The 22,438-nt window shown below is 43.9% G+C and overlaps 1 protein-coding gene across 1 annotated transcript in view; it reads left to right on the forward strand.

Moving 5' to 3' along the window:
- The window catches only part of Jph1 (junctophilin 1), a 91,178-nt gene that overhangs the window by 44,244 nt on the left and 24,496 nt on the right, over positions 1-22,438 (forward strand). The window contains exon 3 of the mRNA XM_038348012.1: positions 13,426-13,544. Coding sequence (XP_038203940.1) covers positions 13,426-13,544 — 119 coding nt within the window. The remainder of the gene's footprint in view (positions 1-13,425; positions 13,545-22,438) is intronic.

Consider the following 22,438-nt stretch of genomic DNA (forward strand, 5'->3'; position numbering starts at 1 on the left):
CCCTGCTATTCCATTATCTATTGCTCCCCTGCTTCCCTACCCTGACATTGGTCCCTTTTTACTTTCCTGGTTTCTGCAGTTTCTCTAGAATATGTACTCATCGGAAGATTTGGAGCTAGGAGCCTCTAATGAGAGACAGCATGTGATGTTAGACTTTCTGGGTCTGGATTACCTCACTCCGTGTTATCTTTTCTAGTTCCACCCATTTATTTGCAAAGTTCATGATTTCATTTTTCCTTACAGCTAAATAATATTCCATAACGTATTTGGGTTTTGACTATCCATCCGTTGGTTTAAGGACAGTTAGCTTGTTTCTGTTTCTTAGCTCTTGTGAATAGAGCAGCAATGGACATGGCTGAGCATACATCTGTGAAGTAGAAGTGGTCTTACTGGATCATACTGTAAATTTATTTTTGGTTTTCTGATTTGCCCCGTGGCTACACTAGATAGCAATGCCATCAACAGTGATTGAGAAGTCCCTTTTCCTTCACAAGCCTGAGCATTTGCTGTCAGTTGTTTTGTTGATCTTTGCCACTCTTGCTGGGGTAAGATGAAATCTCATAGTTGTTTTGATTTGCATTCCCTGATTGCTAGGGAAAATGAACAATTTTTTTTTAGATATTCATCAGCCTGAGAAAAGCTGTCAGGTACCACATGAAGCAGACTGGCACTGGACCTTAATGCTAAGTAGTGCCCTGTCTCTCCAGGGTTCAATCTATCATCTTTGCTGGATAAGAAGCAGGTTCTGAATCCTTAACCTCAATGGAAATGACAATGTCTGTTCCCCTTTGCACTTGAGGATGTCAGTGTCCTCTGGCTCGAATTCTTCACGAGTGTTATAGAGAACTGTGGCTGACTCTCATACTAGTGAATTTTAATCCACGAGTGTCATTCCACCTCTCACTATGGCACACAGTCCAAGAATGCAGACCCCATATTCCTCCGTGTCTGCATGAAGGGGTCCATCTGTTCCCACTGGCAGGCCCCAGTAGCTGCCAGGCCCCATGAAGACAAAGAAAGATGACGAAATTTCATTTTCATTGCCATCTTTTAAGAGGTAGCATGCAGTTTTATTTTGATGTCCATGAATTCATCTTCAAAACTACCTCTGCCCCCCACATTACAAATGTTATGTTCACTTAGAAATCTGAGGAGCAAACTAGTCACCTTTGTTCATGTATTCATCTTAACCCTTCTTTTCTCATTATCTTGGGACAAACTTGGTCCTGTTGTTAAGACAAACTTACCTGTTGATGGTCAGGATAAAGATTGTCCTCAAGACAGTAACATCACAGATGATGAGAGCATGTAGACACAATAGAAGGTTGTTGGTTTCCACAAGAAAAATCAGAACTTTTTAAGAATCCAGGAGAAATGGGATGACTATGTGTTTAGGCCCTCTGAGTCTCAGATTCCAACAGAAGGTAAAGTAATTACCTGGTCTATGGGGCAGCCATTGGGATTCCAGTTTTCAAATGTGTTTCTGAGTATGTCTAGCAGAACAAGTTTTGAGCATTGTTTCAAAATCCGAGTTAATATGTCTGAATAATTCCTCTACATTGTTCGATTATTTTCCATAACACAATTACATCAAAGGCTGGGGTTTTAAAGCAAATGTTGCCAAGGACTTCTTGGTTAAACCGCCAAATGATCCCTTTTCATGGACCAGGTGTGAAATAGAAGTAACAGAACCACAGCGCCTACCAGGAAATATAAAGTGGAAAAACCCGTTCGTGAGGGAATAACCATACCCCACGTTCGGGAATTTCTCACAAAGCAGCCCTTCCTTAAACTCTGCAAAGTGCATGCCTGGAAACACTGGGGGCTAAGTGCCTAAGAAAGATTTTATGTAACTAATTCCAGTAGCTCAGGAACAGACCTGGTCCTGTCTCAGTGGAGCCAAGCAAGCCGGGACACTGGCCCCTGTATTTTATTCGCTAAGAGAATATCTGAACTGGGAACTCAAGATGTTCTCAGTCATCATTTTGAAAGAGTTAAAGGAGGTGGCTTACCCTGTGTGTGTGTGTGTGTGTGTGTGTGTGTGTGTGTGTGTTCACATGGAGGCCATAGGTGTGTTGGATATCTTTCTTATTGAAAGGTTTTCTTTCATTATTTTTTATTATTGGGGTGGTGGTGAAGAATGGTCTCGTTGTGCCGCCTTGGCTACCTGGAATTCACTGTATAGACAAAGCTGCCTCAAATTCATAGATATCTGCCTACTTTTACTTACCAGATGACAGGTATTTTTATTCTTGTAAAGTGGTGGGCAGTGTAGGGAGGATGAGAATGTAAAACTGTGTGCAAGCAAGTGCTCACTTGTACCGTTGAACGTCAGAGGCCGTGGATACTTCTAGAGCTGGGGTTACTGGCCGTTGTGAGCCACCTGATTTGGGTTCTGGTACTTGAACTCAGGATTCTGGAAGAGCAGCAAGTGCTCTTGACTGCTGTGCTCTCTCTGCAGGCCCCAGATATATTTCCTGATTGGTCTTCACCTTATACATTAAGCCAAGGCCTTTCACTTGAATCCAGAGCTCACTGATCAGGCTAGTCTGCCTAACTAGACTATTCCCCACCCAGCTCAACCCGCTCCTGAAGCTAGGATTGCAGGTGGGCCACCAGCCAATCCCTGCATTTACATGAGAGCTGGGAATTCCAATTCTGGTCCTCATGCTTAGACTTTGCCTGCCTGAGTCATTTCCCAGACCAATAATATTTCAATGCTTAAATAGCTATTGAGCTTTGCAGAATGTGCATATGGAAGCATTAACAGGAATAAGTAGGAACTAGGTCAACTCTGAACTAATCACTTGGTCAGTTCGTCGTTGACTGGATTTCTCAGATACCAGCCTGTATTCCTGACTCGTGACCTACACCATCTTCTGATGCTCCCTTTCCTTAACTTGTACCCACAGTGGACCATCAGCAAAGGACAAGAAGCAGAACACTGAGGTAGAAATACAGTGTTCACATTTTTAATTCCCAGCTGCTACCTGAGTTCTGAAGGTTGCCAGGCGCTTACCATGGATATCCAGATGTTCGTATAAAGTGTCAAGGGGAAATGGTTTTGATGATTCTGTGCAGTTTGATTTTTTTTGTAGAATATGCACTCATTTTTAAAGTAATTTAGTTCACCTGTTTCTAAAAGCCTGCTAACTGACAATTTGAACTTATAACATAAAGCTTTCAAAAGAAAGCCACATTCAAAATAAGCAGTTTCAACAAAATTTACCATAGGAAAGGACAGACGCTGTGTTGCAGTCAACTGACCCCACCCTGACCTCTGCATCTGTATGACTTGGACATTCATCAGCTTGACTTCTGGAGCCCTTACTGCCTCTGGCCTAGAGGCTGCTGCTGGTGGCTGTGGCTGGTTTCTCCTGCCAGGACTCCAGGGAGAGTTCCACCCTATCCCCTAGTCTCTGTCCCAAGTCTCTGCTCACAGGCCACCTCTGCCTTCTCTGCTTCTCCTCCCAAATCTTCAGCTCTTTAAGTGCCCCCACTTTCCCATACTGTCCCTTAATTTCTGCAGAATGGAATAATGGGCACTTACGTTCTAAGTACGCTAGATTCTCTCTGAGAGTTCAAATAGCTCAATCCTGACTCCACGGCAACTGTGAGTTAATATCGCCACCTGTAAAAGCAGGTAAGGAATGGAGGTGCAGCTACCATGAGGTAAGCTGGGCTGAGTGACGAAGTCTAGTTCCAAAGCCCTTGCTACAACCTCTCTTTAAACCTTAAAACCCTTTTTTAAAAACTGTAAAATGTTGGCTCAGCTCATCACAGCCTTCCCCTTCACCCTTCTACCCCATCTGTGATATGACTCCACTTGTCCTCTTCTCAGAATTTCTTCATGTTCTCCTATTCATCAAGCATCTTTCTCCCCACCTCCCAGTAGCTCTCATTTGTAAAATGTGAGTAAATCATCTTTCCCCTTGACCCAACTAATTCCTCTGCTTCCTGTCCAATTTTCTTCCCTCCTTTCTGGGTCAGAACCGGCTAGTACGTGGCCCCCCACCTGCTTCTTCTACTCCCTCTGCCCAGTTCCTCAGCAGTGGCCTCCTTCTTTAGACTGCCCCCTAGAAAGGGTCTTATCAAACCCAGATGCCTTTGCTTGGCCTCTTCCCAGCACATGCCGGATTGACAGGCCATTCCTCCCCGTGAGTCTGTCCACACTCATGCCCAGAGCCTGCTCATTAACCAGTCACTCGGGCTGAGAGAACTACAGCTGCCCCAGAGAAAAGACAGATTTGCCTGTGGCCATTAATTCCTGAACGATGTACAGGGCTTACCAAGGAAATTGGTAAGGAATTTACCTTGTAAACTCACCATCTAATTGTATACAGCCACCTATCAGTTATACTATTCTTTACCCCATTGAGTCCCTAGGTCACTTTGGGTTCAGTCTCAGCTTCTTGATACACTTTTTGTTGGGTTCATCCACCTTTCATTGAGCCCCCCATAGTCTTCATACTTCTGTTGTAACTTAGACCTTGAGTTTGCGTCACAGCCCTGTATTTGTAACCATAAATGCCTGTGTCATGTAAACATCTACTTGTCTAAAACATAGCTTGTCGTCACCTTCAACCAATAGTAGTGCCTGCACAATGTCTCCCTGTGGTGAAGTCATTCATCCGGACACCTAAATGCAAATCTCGGAGTAATCGTTGAAGCTTCTCTCCTCAACCATTTGTCCCCTCCACTAATGTTTTTGAAGGCAACCTCTACCTCAGGCTTTCTGTTCAAAGCTAGCTAAATGGATGTGTTTCAACACTCCGACATATCTTTCCTAACCTGTCCACTAAAGATTCCTTCTGACCAGAGCTGTCCCCCTCCTTAGAATTTTAGCCTTGGCTGGGATTAGCACAGTGACTTCTCAACTAACAGCAAAACCTTCTTAGAGTCCCCTCTTTAGCTTCTGGACTCGTTGGATCCTCTGTAGATACTACGCAACATTGGTTTTCTTTTTAATTGTCAAGTGTTTGTAATGTAAGGAAACCTTGTTAAGTATAGTGTTCAATAGACGTTCAGTCATCTTGTCATGCAACCCTCCTTCGGGGTTTTCACCTGGAAAAAGCACCCTTCCCCATTTCCTCTCCCTCCCTTCAACCCCCAGGAAACTATCTTTTGTTTTCTTTGTATGGATTTGTCTATGTGCCTCATATAAAACTGTCTCTTTGTGACTTATTCCATTTTGTTTAAGATCCTCAAGGTTAGCCGGGCGGTGGTGGCGCATGCCTTTAATCCCAGCACTCGGGAGGCAGAGGCAGGTGGATCTCTGTGAGTTCGAGACCAGCCTGGTCTACAAGAGCTAGCTCCAGGACAGGCTCTAAAAGCTGCAGAGAAACCCTGTCTCGAAAAACCAAAAAAAAAAAAAAAAAAAAAAAAAAAAAAAAAAAAAAAAAAAAAAAAACCAAAACCACTTCTCTATCCATTGCCACACTATGAATATCCTTATTTTGAAAATTTAATGTCTGAAGTAAACCCAAACCTCCATTCAAGATTCAAACTAGACAATTTTATAACTACAAATTTTTGCTTCAAGCTGGGCGGTGGTGGCGCACGCCTTTAATCCCAGCACTCGGGAGGCAGAGGCAGGCGGATCTCTGTGAGTTCGAGACCAGCCTGGTCTACAAGAGCTAGCTCCAGGACAGGCTCTAAAGCTGCAGAGAAACCCTGTCTCGAAAAAACCAAAAAAAAAAAAAAAAAAAAGATCCTCAAGGTTTATCAATGCAGTATCACAGATCCCCATTTCTTAACGACTGAACAATGTGCTTATATTATTACTGCTTTTTTTATTCATCTCTTGGTACATGGGTGGATTCCTATTAAAAGGATGCTCTGATCATGGATCTAACAACCACAAAATTGTTGAGATACTGATTTTATTGGGCTTGTCCCTGACAGTAGACCCAGGGCATCATATAAAATAAACACATAATGAAGAGCATGGCCTTTTCCCCGCGTTTAATTATCCCCAGCAGCTTTACCTGTGTTTGCTGCCGTTTGTCGATTTTTGTACATTTGTAGAGAAACTGTCTCTTTAAGTCCTTTGTCGGTTTTTAAATTTTCTGTTGTTGAATTGAGAGTTACTTTATATAGTCTGTATGCCAGCATCTGTTTCTGATTTGGTATAGTCTCCTTCATCTAATGGAATGCAGGTAGTTGCATTGTAAAGAGGTGTTTTAATCTTACTTAATGACAGTGTTCTGGAACTTGAGTGGTCCTAACTGAAAGGACGTTCCTTCAAAAACAATTTTAAGAATAAAGCATCCCAATCTCGTATCAGATTTCTAGTGATAAATCTTAGACAAATGTCACACAAAAAATTTTAAGGGAACCAGGTATGGAAAAGCATGACGTTAATTTCAGCCATTGTGACACTAAGGCAGGGGGATTGTTGGAGGCCAACCTAGGCTGTAGTCTGTATACAGACTATATACTCTTGTGAGCAGGAATCTGTATAAATACATAAATAAATAGCTTAGTGGTAAGGCACTTGCCTGGCATATGCGCGGCCCTGGGTTCAGTCTCTAGCAGCAAAAACAAAGTAGGAAGGTTGACATAATCCAGAGAAGCAGAGAGGTGCTTCTGACCTGGGGTCTGTCGTGGCGCTGACGAGATGGCTCGGCAGGTAAAGATGCCTGCCGCCAAGGCCTACGACCCGAGCTTTGTCACTGAAACATGGCAGGAGAAGAGAAGCAACTCCACACGTTGTCCTCTGCCTCCATGGGAATAACATGCCATTATGACAATGGCATACATGTTCGCAGAAGCAAGCATCAATGAAAAATGATAATACAGCCTTTCAACTCATTAAGTCTTTAGGAAAATATTAGGGAATAAAAGTTTTTAAAGCACTTAATAATGAGGGCTTATTTTCTAAGCTTTAAAGTGTTCTAGAGATTAAACAAAAATCTATAAGTGAAGACCGAACAGTCAACTCCAATATCCCCGAATTATTACATCTGTCCCCAGGGCATCAGCACGCTGTGTTGAGAAACCTTAGTAAGAACAGCAAGTCATTGATCGAGGAATGGGCTATTTTGATTAAATATCCTGCCAATTTCCAGAAAGCATCTACAGGGCATGCTGGGAAGTTGTGTACATGAGCATTCCTGGCATGGCTGGGAACCCGGAAACTGCAGATGGTACCTGTGTGTGGGGGGGGGGGGGCTGAGAATCGTTTCACTCCGGGTTCCCTGGTAGCTCTTACAAAAGGAGAAACAGAACCAGTTTACCATCAGAGGCCAAATTGTTCCTGCCGCCACACAATGAGAGTGTTGTCTCCTCTGGCTCTTTATAAAAATGATAATGATAACATAATAGACAGCATTTTGTCAAAGGTGTATAAAGACTTTTTTCAGATGAATCGTAGCTCCTCGTTCCTCTTGACCAGAAGCCAGGGGAATGTGGCTAATTACTGGAGTGTGTAGGCATTTCTTTGTTAGGAAATGTGGTTTACCTTGTGAGCTCACTGACAAGGATCTCTTGAGGCTCTAAGGAGAGTTGGGCTGATTGTTGACTCTAATGCTTTCGAAGCCTGGTTTCTAACATGTGTGCAAAGGTTTGGGCTCTGGAAATATCAAACACCAACCCTCACTAGCAATATTATGCCATTTCATGTCCATGTTATATCTCAATAACTTGCTCTCATTTTCAGACAAAAAGGGAGCTGTCAGCTTCAACGCTGGAAAATGTGATTAATGAGTCACTGTTAATATTACTTGTTTAAAATAAAAGCTTGAGAACTCAGTCCTGAAGTTACCATCCTAGGTCTTACTCCGTTCCATTTGTTTGTTTTTTAAGGCATTTTGTGGAGAACACTAACATTCCAGAACTCACAGGTGGGAGACGCCTGCGATGTGGTCTTCTGAGCCAGGTTAACTGAGGGTGGAATAGTAGCAGTCTTGTCCCTTCTGGACTGAAATCCTCTTCAGTCATGCCACTTAGCAAGTGTGTAAGGGCGCGAAAGTCACTCCTGAGTCAGGGCACGCTGAGTGTCGCTGGACCAGTCTTTTCAGAGAACCACATCAAGACCGAGACGTGGCCTTCTTACTTGGTGCTAGTGCCTGAGAATCAAGCCTCCAGTTGTATCTGAGTCTGCAGAGCCAGTTGCCTTTGTCCCTAGCCAGTGTTCCTTGCTTGGCAGACTAATTTCTTTTTTGAAAGGACTGCAACTGTCTGCATGAGGTAATTGGTTTTCTCAAATCTAGGTCTCACATAAATGAGTAATGTCACAGTCCCAAAGAAAGGCCAATAGGTCATTTTTTTTGTTCATTTTGTTACACACAATACCATAACCTTCCCCCCCCACACCAAAAAAAAATTTCTTGTTATTGCCAGGCACTTTCAAGAGAACCAGAAGGAAAAGAGAATTTGCTTGGGTGTTGATGGTGGAGGACTGGACGTTCTGACGCTGCCGCATCAGCATAGGGAGGCGAGCGCTTTTGGCTCTGTCATCTGGTAGAGCACTGTGGTCCTGAACCAAGACTTTGGTCTCTACCATTCAATTGCTTCAGTTTTTTAATTACCTGAATAATAATTTTCTTTAACTGTTTGAATGTCATAGCAACTCCCAAGGAAGATCCCTGAACCTGTTAGATTGTGGCCTCTACCATTAAGTTTTAAGAATCAGATCATAAATTAACCATGACATATAATAAAATTTAAAGTATACCAAAAGCAGCATATTTTCAAAACACTTTATTGTTGGGAAGAAAACCGAGAAGATGTGCAAGTAGCAAACTCAGTAAATGCTAGATGCAGTTTCACCTTTAATGGAGTCATGTTGCCTTCTGGATTCAAATTTTCATCAACTCTGTCCATGAAAGACAGAGGGTAGATGTCTAAAGGGCTGTGTACATTCCTTAGAGGAGTGTGCCCTGAGCCTGTCTAGGGTACTGCTGAATGTACTTTTTGTAAAAGCATTGTTAAATTGAAGGAACATGCCATGAATTATACTTTTTAAAACATTCAAGAAAATTGAGGAAACTAGATGATTTTCTTCACAGAAAAGTGACATCAGGACTTGTAAAATATTTCAGTTATTAAAAGAAAAAACCCTCAAGTTGTTGATGAGAAAAAATAATTTGTGATTAGTTTTAACTGTAATAATATTTAGCTTCCAGGTATCCTGGCTAATTGTGTAGCAGTGGCCAAGAGAGAAGCCAAGACAACTTCTGGGTCTCTGCATGTGAGAATTGTCCTTGTAGCTTAGCCCACCCACCCTAAAGTTAAACCGCAGTATACTTCAAAAGTCAGTAACTGCTGCCTCACTAATCGGCATGATTTCTCACTTTTAATTACATCATTCGAGAAAATATATGATGTGTGGAGCTTGAAACTGTGAGGAGCCAAAGACTGGAATATGCAAGAGGCCTTAAGAAGTGAAGGAGAGAGAGAGAGAGAGAGAGAGAGAGAGAGAGAGAGAGAGAGAGAGAGAGAGAGAGAGAGAGAGAGAGAGAGAGAGAGGGAGGGAGACAGAGAGGGAGAGAGGGAGAGAGACGGAGAGAGACCATACAACTAGCTGCAGTAAGAACCTATGCTATGTGGCTTTAGCTGATTTACTCAGATTATGTGTTCTCAGTCCCAACCCCAACAACAGTGTCAGGTCTGACCAGGCATCTCTGGGTTTGGAACTGGCCCTGGGATTTAAATAAATGAGTTCAAACATGAGCCAGGGCAACCCCAAAGTCTAGCCATGCCAGTGACCTTGACCCCATGAAGCTGGTGAGAACTTAACGCAGAGAAAATTCCTTTCTCCATTTCTTGTGACCAGAAGTTCTCAAGCAGCACCCCCTGGGTTGAGGGGTGGTCTTGCTCATCTGGCCAGCTGTAAGTAGTCCTGACTAATGCTGTAGCTAGGTTAGATGGAAAGGGCCATCTGTCCGGACCTTCAGAAGAGAGCAAGGAAAGTAAGTTACATACAAGAGTGGTGAATGAGGCATCACTGACTGAGCTTCCATAATTTGTTTACTGGAAGGGTACACTGTACTGCATTGTTCAGTTTGCTGGATTATAATATGGTGAAGAGATAACACTTCCATTTTCTTTGACTTGAGAGAAATGTGTTGCAGTTGCATCCATATACATTGTTTAGTTTTGTAGATTTATTGAAGAGCAAAGAAATCACATTGTAAGGCAGCATGACTGTACTCTTACGGCTTCATTAATTATGGTACCTAGACATAATTAGGTTCTAGCTAAGAATAGGAGATAAAATGGAAAATCCTTCTGGGAAGGGAAAAAAGAATTGAAAGCTGAAAGCCTGTGAACAGGGGGTGCCCACTGGTTCTTGGGCATAGAATTAGTCAATATGCCTCCTCAAATTGCCAAGGATGGTGCCTTACAAGGTCAGTACAGCCAGGCACGTAGGAATCTGTTCTCTTAAACTCCTGTTTCATTTTCATTTCAAATTTATAATATTCCATCGACAGAAGCAATTAGGAATTTCCCACATGATGCAGAAATAATTCTTTGGCTATGTGGAGGATGATCCATTCATTTTTAATGCTTTTTGGGGTTTTGAAGTTTTAATATCAATTTCCTCCATCTTTGTTGTTACATATATGTATGGAAAGAGAGGGGAGGAAGAGAGATGGATGGGCAGATGGATAGAAAGATAGATGGATAGGTGGGTAGATAATAGATAGATAGATAGATAGATAGATAGATAGATAGATAGATAGACACACATACATATGGTTTCCCTAAATATATAAAAACAACCTTCCCAGTCAGTATGCTTTACTTGTAAATGATGGTTTTTCGAAGCAGTTTTCAAGTTGGCCAAGTTCACATACATTTTCTCCCCCCCTTGGGCCTACATGCAGCTTCCTTCTCTGGCATCTTGGATAAATTTGATGTAATTGCTGAAGCAATGTTGAGTCACTTGCACTAAAATTCATTGTTCACCTTTGTGCCCACCCCTGATTATGTAAAAATCCATCGCTTATATTTGACCTACCCCCAGTGATATCTATTCTACAAACTTCGACACATGTACCATCCATCCAATGCAGTGTGACAGAGTTGTTTCCCTCCCCTAGCTATGTCTTCTGCTCTACCTGTCCCCCTCCCTGCTGAACCCTTGGCCACCTTTCTGTCCTTACCATTTCTATAGTTTTTTTGGTTCACTAATGTTTTATTGAAAATAGATTTTTTTTTCATGCAATATATTCCTTAGTTCACTTATTATTAACTGGCAGCCCAGCTATTCCTAAAGAATCATCATTTATACATAAGTTAGACTCTCAGTAAATACTGGGTGCTTGGCGCAGCAAAGAACAGAAGGCAAAAGATCATGATCTTTGCAAAGCTTACAAATCTCTAGGTGGCGTGAGATGAGCCCGCAAGAGTTCAGGAGAAAGGGGAGAGCAGGATTTCTGACTAGTTAGTACTCTGGCCTCAGGTCAGACCCTGCATTTCCGTTTTAAATCTAGAAGTTTAACCTGGGGAGTCAAGTTTCCTGGTCATCTCCAGCTGCCACTTTGTCTCCCCAAAGACCAGCTGAAGTATAGTGCCATTTCCTGGATCACCCTCCCCTATTGTCAGAGATTGGTGTGAGCATTGCTTTCAGACTTGCATACCAGTTATTCATAGTCCTGCCTGGAGCTGATAGAATATGGCAGGATGTCCACAAAGGCATAAGAGTGGATGCCCGTGCCATCTAAATACTAACTGAACAAGTCGTTTGAATTTGGGACTTGGACACACACACACAACCCAGTTCTCTGTCTATAATCTCCAGATTCTCTTTGGTCTGACCTTAAGGAGCCTAATTTTTTTCCAGTGTGTGTGTATGTGTGTAACACACCATGCAGGAAGGTCAGAGCACAGATTGCAGGAAGTAGTTCTCTTGTTCCCTGTGTCAGCCTTGATAGCAAGTGCTGAGCCATCTCATTGTCTCGGGCTCAGTCCTTGTGTGTGCACACGTGTCTGGCATACCGGTGAGCATGTGTGTGCAGATGTGCGTGTACATGTGGAGACAAGAGGACAGCCCTCTGTAGTTCTTCAGACACTGTCCACCTCATTTTTAAATTGGAATCATTTTTTTCATGCAGTATATTCTGATCATGGTTTTTCTTCCCCTGTCTTCCTAGATCTTCCTCACAGCCCCACCCATCCAACTCCATGCCTTCTTTCTCTCTCTCTAAGGAAAACAGGCAAAAAATGCACAAGAAACACCACATACACACACACACACACACACACACACACACCTACCTTTTGAGATAGAGTCTCTCACTGAGCTGGAACTTGGCAGGGAGGCTAGGCTAGCTGCCAGGTGAGCCCCAGGCATCTACTTGTTTCTGCATCCCCAGCACTAGGATTGCAAGTATGTGCCCAGGTGTAGCTGGATTTTCTTTCCTTTTTTTAATGTGAACTTAGGGGTTTGAACTCACATCTTCATGCCTGCCGGACAAACGCATTACCAAGTAAGCTATCATCCCAGCCCAGGAAGCCCAACCCTTGTTCCCTCCTCTAAAGGGTAAGGCTTTTAATGTGTGAGGGTGAACCAGGGAGGGGATAGCAGACTGAAAGATCCATTCCATCCTCACCAGTTCTGCTTCACTGGGTTATTTCTGTTTCATATAAGATCCATGCAAAAAAAAAAATAGGTAAACACGGGCCACTGAGATGGCTCACCGGGTAAGAGCACTTACGGACAAACGTCATGATCTGAGTTCGGTCTTCAGAACCCACGCTTTGGAAAGAAAACCAATTCCCATAAGTTATCCTCTGACCTCTCCACACTCCTAGTGGCACCTACACGTACATACAAAAATAACTTTCTGAAGAAGTTAAAGGCAAAGAAATTTTAAATTAGCTAAGTAGACACCTCACTAGCCTTCCTTGGCTTGCTGGTAAGAACCTGCGGTGTGCATCTCTTCCCTTTATAATACTCATTCAATAGCATCATGCTGATGGCCTGAGATTGGCCAGAGCAAGAGTATCCACACATGGAAATCAGCAAGCTCCGACGGTAGCACTTCTGCTCATTTCTTCCAGTGGTCAAATTCCTTAGTCTCATTCTTACTTAATTCTGTCGATGGAATTTGGTCAGTGAGCACTAGGCTAATTCGTATGGTCAAATCCTACTCTCCATAGTGGGTTGTTTTTTGAAGTTGGGAGAGTGTGATGCAAAATCAGCAGAGGAGTTGGTCCAGTGAGCTCTGACAGCCAGACACAGTGTCCAACCGTAGAGACCTTACTCATAATTAATTGCCTTTTCCCTAGAGGAAGGACTGCAGCCATCCACAGGCGGGTTCACATGTGTCTGTTGCCGAGGTCTCAGAGCGTTGTGTCGCTAAACATTGCTATTCCAGGTGACGGGCCATGATCATAATGAACATGTCTCTCGCTAGACCACGGGTCGTTAATACAGCGCTTTCTCTACTCACTAGCCTTTGTGTGCCCCTGTAGGACTGCACATGCCAGAGCGAAAGCTGACGCTGCTGACCAGGCTGCCCTGGCTGCCCGCCAGGAGTGTGACATTGCAAGAGCCGTGGCCAGAGAACTGTCGCCTGATTTCTACCAGCCAGGTAAATCGTGTTTCCTTCCTTTGCTGGGAACAGTAGGGGCATGAGCTTTCCCTTTCCTCCCCTTTATTTATGTGTGTATTTATTTATATCACTGAGAACTTCATTCATGAGCGATACCTCTACTTCACTCCTGCCCTCCCCCCAACTCCTCCTGTTTCTCCTCCAAAATTCACGACCTCTTCAATTATTATTATTGTACATGTATAAATGTGTGCTACATAGATGTACACGTGCATATTTATAACCTGTTGGGTCTGTTTGGCTTTGCTTGTTTGTTCAGGGCTGAACCACTTGGGACTGGACAACTTGTATGGGAGCTCACCCATGGAGGAAACTGATTCTCCCCAATCTCAGCAGCCATTGACCTCATATAGGTCCCTCTTCGTCTAGGTGTGGGTCCACGGGGAATGGCCCCTGTCCCTGTTAGCACGTCAACTTCTGTTGTCATCATGATGGTCTCTTTTACTATAGTTCATGGGTGCATTTCCCTTATGTATGTAGTTACGTGTCTAGGAACCACTCTCCAGCAGCGGACATCCTGGGCATCTGGTTCTTAAAACCTTTCCATATTCTCTTTTGAGATTTTTTCATCAGTTGTGTTTGGGCATCCCCAGTCACTTATTCTCTACATTTTGACCAGTTGTGGGCCTCTGTAATGGTCTCTACCTGTTTCCAAAAGGAGATGTTTTAATGAGGAGTGAGAGTTACCTTGCCTTTGGGAATACTGGTGAGGATCTGCAGCGTGGCTAGGAACTACACTAGGTTAGTGGGAGGCTAGTAGCACATTCTCTTATCCTGTCGTCTACTTTGATGAGGGGTAGACACTACACTTAGCCAGGAAAGGGTGGCCTGTGCACCAGAAGTTCAGTTGTTTTCTTGATCTTAGCTGTTCTGACTGGGAAAGATGAAATCTCAGTTTTAATTTGTATTCTTCTATTTGCTAAGGATGGGGAACGTGTGTTGAGATTCATTAGTTATTTTTATTCTCTGGGAAAACTATGTTCAGATCTGTAGCCTATGTTTTAACTGCGTTGTTTATTTTCTAGATTCATTGATTTTTTTTTTCTTTTTTTTTTTTTTTTTTCTCATGGTTTATTTTTTTTTTATATTTAAAAATTTCCATCTCCTTCCCTCCTCCTCCCCCCTCCCTCCCCTCCTTCTCCCCTTTCTCTCCCCTCCTTCTCCCCCTTCCCTCCCCTCCCCTCCACCCATACCTCCCCTCCCTCCCTCTCAAGGCCAAGGAGCCATCAGGGTTCCCCACTCTATGCTAAGACCAAGGTCCTCCCAACTCCCCCCAGGTCCAGGAAGGTGATCGACCAAGCTGAGAAGGCTCCCACAGAGCCCGTCCATGAAGAACAATCAGAGCCCAGAGCCATTGTCCTTTGCTTCTCAGTCAGCCCCCGCTGTTGGCCACACTCAGAGAGACGGGTTTGGTCGCATGATCCATCAGTCCCATTCCAACTGGAGTTGGTGATCTCCCATTAGTTCTGTCCCACCGTCTCCATGAGTGAACGCACCCCTCTCGTTCCTGACTTTCTCCCTCATGTTCTCGCTCCTTCTGCTCCTCATCGGGACCTTGGGAGCTCAGTCCAGTGCTCCAATGTGGGGCTCAGTCACCTTCCCCATCTGTCGCCAGCTGGAGGTTCCCTCACGGTCCTGACTTTCTTTCTCATGTTCTCTCTCCTTCTGCTCCTCATCAGGACCTTGGGAGCTCAGTCCGGTGCTCCAAGGTGGGGCTCTGTCATTTTCTTCATCTATCGTCAGGTGGAGGTTCTATGGTGATATGCAAGAAATTCATCAGTATGGCTATAGGAACTGGCCTTTTCAGGCTCCCTCTCCTCAGCTGCCCAAGGAACTAACTGGGGGCGTCTCCCTGGAAACCTGGGAACCCCTCTAGGGTCAAGTCTCTTGACAACCCTCAGGTAGCTCCTTAAATTCAGATATATGCTTCCCTGCTCTCATATCCACCCTTCCTATATCCCAAGCACCCCATTCCTCCGAGCTCCCCCTGCTCTCCCCTTCACACTTTTCTCTCCCCATCTTCCCTTGGCCCAGTCTTGCCCAACCCTCAAGTTCCCAATTTTGCCTGGCGATCGTGTCTACTTCCAATATCCAGGAGGATTACTATATCTTTTTTGGGAGTTCACCTTCTTATTATCTTCTCAAGGATCCCAAACTTATAGGCTCGATGTCCTTTAATCATGGCTAGAAACCGAATATGAGTGAGTACATCCCATGTTCATCTTTATGGATCTGGGTTACCTCACTCAGAATAGTGTTTTCTATTTCCATCCATTTGCCTGCAAAATTCAAGATGTCATTGTTTTTTACCGCTGAGTAATATTCTAGCATGTATATATTCCACAGTTTCTTCATCCATTCTTCCACTGAAGGGCATCTAGGCTGTCTCCAGGATCTGGCTATTACAAATAATGCTGCTATGAACATAGATGAGCATATGCTTTTGTTGTATGATTGGGCATCTCTTGGGTAGATTCCCAATAGTGGAATTGCTGGGTCCTGGGGTAGGTTGATCCCAAATTTCCTGAGAAACCGCCACACTGCTTTCCAAAGTGGTTGCACAAGTTTGCATTCCCACCAGCAATGGATGAGTGTGCCCCTTACCCCACAACCTCTCCAGCAAAGGTTATTATTGGTGTTTTGGATTTTAGCCAATCTGACAGGTGTAAGATGATATCTCAAAGTTGTTTTGATTTGCATTTCCCTGATAGCTAGGGAGGTTGAGCATGACCTTAAGTGTCTTTTGGCCATTCGAACTTCTTCTGTTGAGAATTCTCTGTTCAGTTCAGTGCCCCATTTTTTAATTGGGTTAATTGGCATTTTACCGTCTAGTCTCTTGAGTTCCTTATATATTTTAGAGATCAGACCTTTGTCAGTTGCAGGGTTGGTGAAGATCTTTTCCCAGTCAGTAGGCTGCCTTTGTGTCTTAGTGACAATGTCCTTTGCTTTACAGAAGCTGCTCAACTTCAGGAGGTCCCATTTATTCAATGTTGCCCTTAAAGTCTGTGCAGCTGGGGTTATGCATAGGAAACGGTTCCCTGTGCCCATTTGTTGTAGAGTACTTCCCACTTTCTCCTCTATCAATCTCAATGTGTTCAAATTAATATTGAGGTCTTTAATCCATTTGGACTTGAGTTTTGTGCATGGTGATAGATATGGATCTACTTTCATTCTTCTACAGGTTGACATCCAGTTATGCCAGCACCATTTGTTGAAGATGCCCTCTTTTTTCCATTGTGTACTTTTGGCTCCTTTATCAAAAATCAGGTGTTCATAGGTTTGTGGTTTAAGATCCGGGTCTTCTATACGATTCCATTGGTCAACTTCTCTGTTCTTATGCCAATACCAAGCTGTTTTCAATACTGTAGCTCTGTAATAGAGTTTGAAGTCAGGGATGGTAATGCCTCCAGAAGTACCTTTATTGTATAAGATTTTTTTGGCTATCCTGGGTTTCTTGTTTTTCCATATAAAGTTGATTATTGTCCTCTCAATCTCTGTGAAGAATTTTAATGGGACCTTGATTGGGATTGCATTGAATCTATAGATTGCTTTTGGTAGAATTGCCATTTTTACTATGTTGATCCTCCCAATCCACGAGCAGGGGAGATCCTTCCATTTTCTGGTATCCTCTTCAATTTCTTTCTTCAAAGACTTAAAGTTCTTGTCAAATAAATCCTTCACTTCCTTGGTTAGCGATACTCCCAGATATCTTATGCTATTTGTGGCTATTGTGAAAGGTGATACTTCTCTGATTTCCCTCTCTGCTTCCTTATCCTTTGTGTATAGGAGGGCGACTGATTTTTTGGAGTTGATCTTGTATCCTGCCACGTCACTGAAGGAGTTTATCAGCTGTAGGAGTTCTTTGGTGGAGTTTTTGGGGTCGCTTATGTATACTATCATATCATCTGCAAATAATGAAAGTTTAACTTCTTCCTTTCCAAATTGAATCCCCTTGATTCCCTTATGTTGTCTTATTGCTATTGCTAGAACTTCAAGCACTATATTGAAGAGATAAGGAGAGAGTGGACAGCCTTGTCGTGTTCCTGAATTTAGTGGGATAGCCTTGAGTTTCTCTCCGTTTAATTTGATGTTAGCTGTCGGCTTGCTGTAAATAGCTTTTATTATATTTAGGAATGACCCTTGTATCCCTAATCTCTCCAAGACCTTTATCATAAAAGGGTGCTGAATTTTGTCAAATGCTTTTTCAGCATCTAATGAGATGACCATATGGTTTTTTTCCTTCAGTTTGTTTATATGATGGATTACATTAATAGATTTTCGTATGTTGAACCAGCCCTGCATCTCTGGGATGAAGCCTACTTGATCGTAATGGATAATTTTTCTAATGTGTTCTTGGATTCGGTTTGCCAGTATTTTATTGAGAATTTTTGCGTCCATGTTCATGAGTGAGATTGGCCTGTAATTCTCTTTCTTGGTTGAGTCTTTGTGTGGTTTAGGTATCAGGGTAACTGTAGCTTCATAGAAGGAATTTGGCAGTGACTCTTGTGTTTCTATATTATGAAATACCTTAAGGAGTATAGGTATTAGGTCTTCTTGGAAGTTCTGGTAGAATTCCGCATTGAAACCATCTGGTCCTGGGCTCTTTTTGGTGGGGAGGTTTCTGATAACAGTTTCTAATTCTTCGCGACTAACAGGACGATTTAGAGCATTTACCTGGTCCTGGTTTAACTTTGGTATATGGTATTTATCTAAAAAACTGTCCATTTCTTTTACATTTTCCAATTTTGTGGCATACAGGCTTTTGTAGTAAGATCTAATGATTTTCTGAATTTCCTCTGTGTCTGTGGTTATGTCCCCCTTTTCATTTCTGATCTTGTTAATTTGCGTGTTCTCCCTCTGCCGTTTGATTAGTTTGGCTAAGGGTTTGTCAATCTTGTTGATTTTCTCCAAGAACCAGCTTCTTGTTTCATTGATTCTTTGGATTGTTTTCTGTGTTTCTATTTTGTTGATTTCTGCCCTCAGTTTGATTATTTCCAGTCTTCTACTTCTCCTAGGTGAGTCTGCTTCTTTTTTTTCCAGAGCTTTCAGGTGTGCTGTTAAGTCACCAATGAGTGCTTTCTCCGTTTTCTTTAAGTGGGCACTTAGTGCTATGAACTTTCCTCTTAGCACTGCTTTCATTGTGTCCCATAGGTTTGAGTATGTTGTGTCTTTGTTTTCATTAAATTCAAGAAAGACTTTAATTTCTTTCTTTATTTCTTCCTTGACCCAGGTGTGGGTCAGTAGTTGACTGTTCAGTTTCCATGAGTTTGTGGGCCTTCTGGGGGTAGCATTGTTGTTGAATTCTAATTTTAATCCATGGTGATCCGATAAGACACAGGTGGTTACTAATATTTTTTTGTAACTGTGGAAGTTTGCTTTGTTACCAAGTATATGGTCAATTTTCGAAAAGGTTCCATGAGCCGCAGAGAAGAAGGTATATTCTTTCCTATTTGGGTGGAATGTTCTATAGATGTCTGTTAAGTCCATTTGGTTCATTACCTCCATTAAGTCTTTCAATTCTCTGTTAGGTTTCTGTCTGATTGACCTGTCCATTGGTGAGAGAGGAGTGTTGAAGTCTCCAACTATTAGTGTGTGTGGTTTGATGGCTGCCTTGAGTTCTAGAAGTGTTTCTTTTACATAAGTGGGAGCTTTTATATTAGGGGCATAGATATTCAGGATTGAGACTTCATTCTGAAGGATTTTTCCTGTTATGAGTATAAAGTGTCCCTTTCCATCTCTTCTGATTGATTTTAGTTTGAAGTCAACTTTGTTGGAAATTAGTATGGCCACACCCGCTTGTTTCTTAGGGCCATTTGCTTGATAAACCTTTTCCCAACCCTTTACTCTGAGTAGGTGCCTGTCTTTGTGGTTGAGGTGTGTTTCTTGTAAACAGCAAAATGTTGGATTCTGTTTTCGTATCCAGTCTCTTAGCCTGTGCCTTTTTATAGGTGAATTGAGTCCATTGATATTAAGTGATATTAATGACCAGTGGTTGTTAACTTCAGTCATTTTTAGTAGTAGAGTTTGTGTGTTTCCCTTCTTCTAGTTGTGCTGGTGAAGGGTCGCTAGATGCCTGAGTTATTGTCGGCGTTGTTGGACTCCTTGGTTTGTGATTTTCCTTCTATTACTTTCTGCAAGGCTGGATTTGTGGCTGCGTATTGTTTAAATCTGTTTTTGTCCTGGAATATCTTGTTTTCTCCATCAATGGTGAATGCAAGCTTTGCTGGGTATAATAGTCTAGGCTTGCATCCATGTTCCCTAAGTGTCTGTAGCACATCTATCCAAGCTCTTCTGGCTTTCATGGTTTCCATTGAGAAATCAGGTGTAATTCTGTTAGGTTTCCCTTTATATGTTACTTGACCTTTTTCCTTTGCAGCTCTTAATATCTGTTCTTTATTCTGTATGTTTTGTGTTTTGATTATTATATGGCGTGGGGATGCTTTCTTTTGATCCAGTCTATTTGGTGTTCTGTAGGCTTCTTGTACCTTCATAGGAACATCCTTCTTTAGGTTGGGGAAGTTTTCTTCTATAATTTTGTTGAATATGTTTTCTGGGCCTTTGAGTTGTAATTCTTCTCCTTCTTCTACCCCAATTATTCTTAGGTTTGGTCTTTTCATGGTGTCCCAGATTTCCTGAATGTTTTGTGTTAAGAATTTGTTAGATTTGTTTAGTTCTTTAATCTGTGAGTTTATTTCCTCTATAGTATCTTCAGAGTCCGAGATTCTTTCTTCCATCTCTTGTATTCGGTTGGAAATACTTGTCTCTGAAGTTTCTGTTCTTTTACTCAGAGTTTCCATTTCCAGTCGTCCCTCAGATTGTGTTTTCTTCAATACCTCCATTTCATTTATCAGGTCTTGTACTGTTTCCCTTACCTGTTTGATTGCTTTTTCTTGTTTTTCTTGTTTTTCTTGGGTATCTTTGAGAGATTTATTTATTTCGTCTACCTTTTTGTTTGTCATCTCCATTTCTTTATGGCAGTTTTTTACCTCCTGTTTAAGGTCCTCTATTATTTTTATAAAGTACTGTTTAATGTCGGTTTCTTCTATATCTTCTGGGGTAGGGTGTTCAATTCTTGTTGTTTCGGGATGTCTGGCTTGTGGTGATGTCATGTTGCCTTTCATGTTGTTGGAGGAGCTCCTGCATTGGCGCCTGCCCATCTCTTCCTTCAAAAGGAGTGCGGAGGTGTTTGGTGTCCCCAAAGAATGATGGATCCTCCTGCAGACTGTGAGGTCCCCTTGCAGGCCAAGCAGCTCTCAGACAAAGGCCTACCTTGCTCCGGGCAGTCAAATGAAGGAGGGGACCTCCCACCGGCCTGGGTGCACTCAATTCCAGGTCCCCAGAACCCAAACAGGCTGAGCTGTGGGATTTTGTGGCCCCAAAGACGGGAGGATGAGGCAGGGGGAGGGGGGGAGGATTCTGGGTGCAAGCTGGGAAGGGACAGGAAGAGAGAGGCAGTATCCGGGGAGAATAACCCCTGCAGGAAGAGCAGGAAGTGTGCTGGTGGCAGGGGGAGTTGTGGAAAGTCGGTGGTCCCTCTCCGGGCAGCTGCCGCGGTTCGGGCACTCACTCCTCACTCACCCCAAAGAATGATGGATCCTCCTGCAGACTGTGAGGTCCCCTTGCAGGCCAAGCAGCTCTCAGACAAAGGCCTACCTTGCCCCAGGCAGTCAAATGAAGGAGGGGACCTCCCACCGGCCTGGGTGCACTCAATTCCGGGTCCCCAGAGCCCAAACAGGCTGAGCTGTGGGATTTTGTGGCCCCAAAGACGGGAGGATGAGGAAGGGGGAGGGGGGGAGGGTTCTGGGTGCAAGCTGGGAAGGGACAGGGAGAGAGAGGCAGTATCCGGGGAGAATAACCCCTGCAGGAAGAGCAGGAAGTGTGCTGGTGGCAGGGGGAGTTGTGGAGAGTCGGTGGTCCCTCTCCGGGCAGCTGCCGCGGTTCGGGCACTCACTCCTCACTCACCCCAAAGAATGATGGATCCTCCTGCAGACTGTGAGGTCCCCTTGCAGGCCAAGCAGCTCTCAGACAAAGGCCTACCTTGCCCCAGGCAGTCAAATGAAGGAGGGGACCTCCCACCGGCCTGGGTGCACTCAATTCCGGGTCCCCAGAGCCCAAACAGGCTGAGCTGTGGGATTTTGTGGCCCCAAAGACGGGAGGATGAGGAAGGGGGAGGGGGGGAGGGATTCTGGGTGCAAGCTGGGAAGGGACAGGGAGAGAGAGGCAGTATCCGGGGAGAATAACCCCTGCAGGAAGAGCAGGAAGTGTGCTGGTGGCAGGGGGAGTTGTGGAGAGTCGGTGGTCCCTCTCCGGGCTGCTGCCGCGGTTCAGGCACTCACTCCTCACTCACCCCAAAGAATGATGGATCCTCCTGCAGACTGTGAGGTCCCCTTGCAGGCCAAGCAGCTCTCAGACAAAGGCCTACCTTGCTCGGGCAGTCAAATGAAGGAGGGGACCTCCCACCGGCCTGGGTGCACTCAATTCCAGGTCCCCAGAACCCAAACAGGCTGAGCTGTGGGATTTTGTGGCCCCAAAGACGGGAGGATGAGGCAGGGGGAGGGGGGGGAGGATTCTGGGTGCAAGCTGGGAAGGGACAGGAAGAGAGAGGCAGTATCCGGGGAGAATAACCCCTGCAGGAAGAGCAGGAAGTGTGCTGGTGGCAGGGGGAGTTGTGGAGAGTCGGTGGTCCCTCTCCGGGCAGCTGCCGCGGTTCGGGCACTCACTCCTCACTCACCCCAAAGAATGATGGATCCTTCTGCAGACTGTGAGGTCCCCTTGCAGGCCAAGCAGCTCTCAGACAAAGGCCTACCTTGCTCCGGGCAGTCAAATGAAGGAGGGGACCTCCCACCGGCCTGGGTGCACTCAATTCCAGGTCC

The sequence above is a fragment of the Arvicola amphibius genome, chromosome 11 (assembly GCF_903992535.2).
Source record: "Arvicola amphibius chromosome 11, mArvAmp1.2, whole genome shotgun sequence".
Lineage (NCBI taxonomy): Eukaryota > Metazoa > Chordata > Mammalia > Rodentia > Cricetidae > Arvicola > Arvicola amphibius.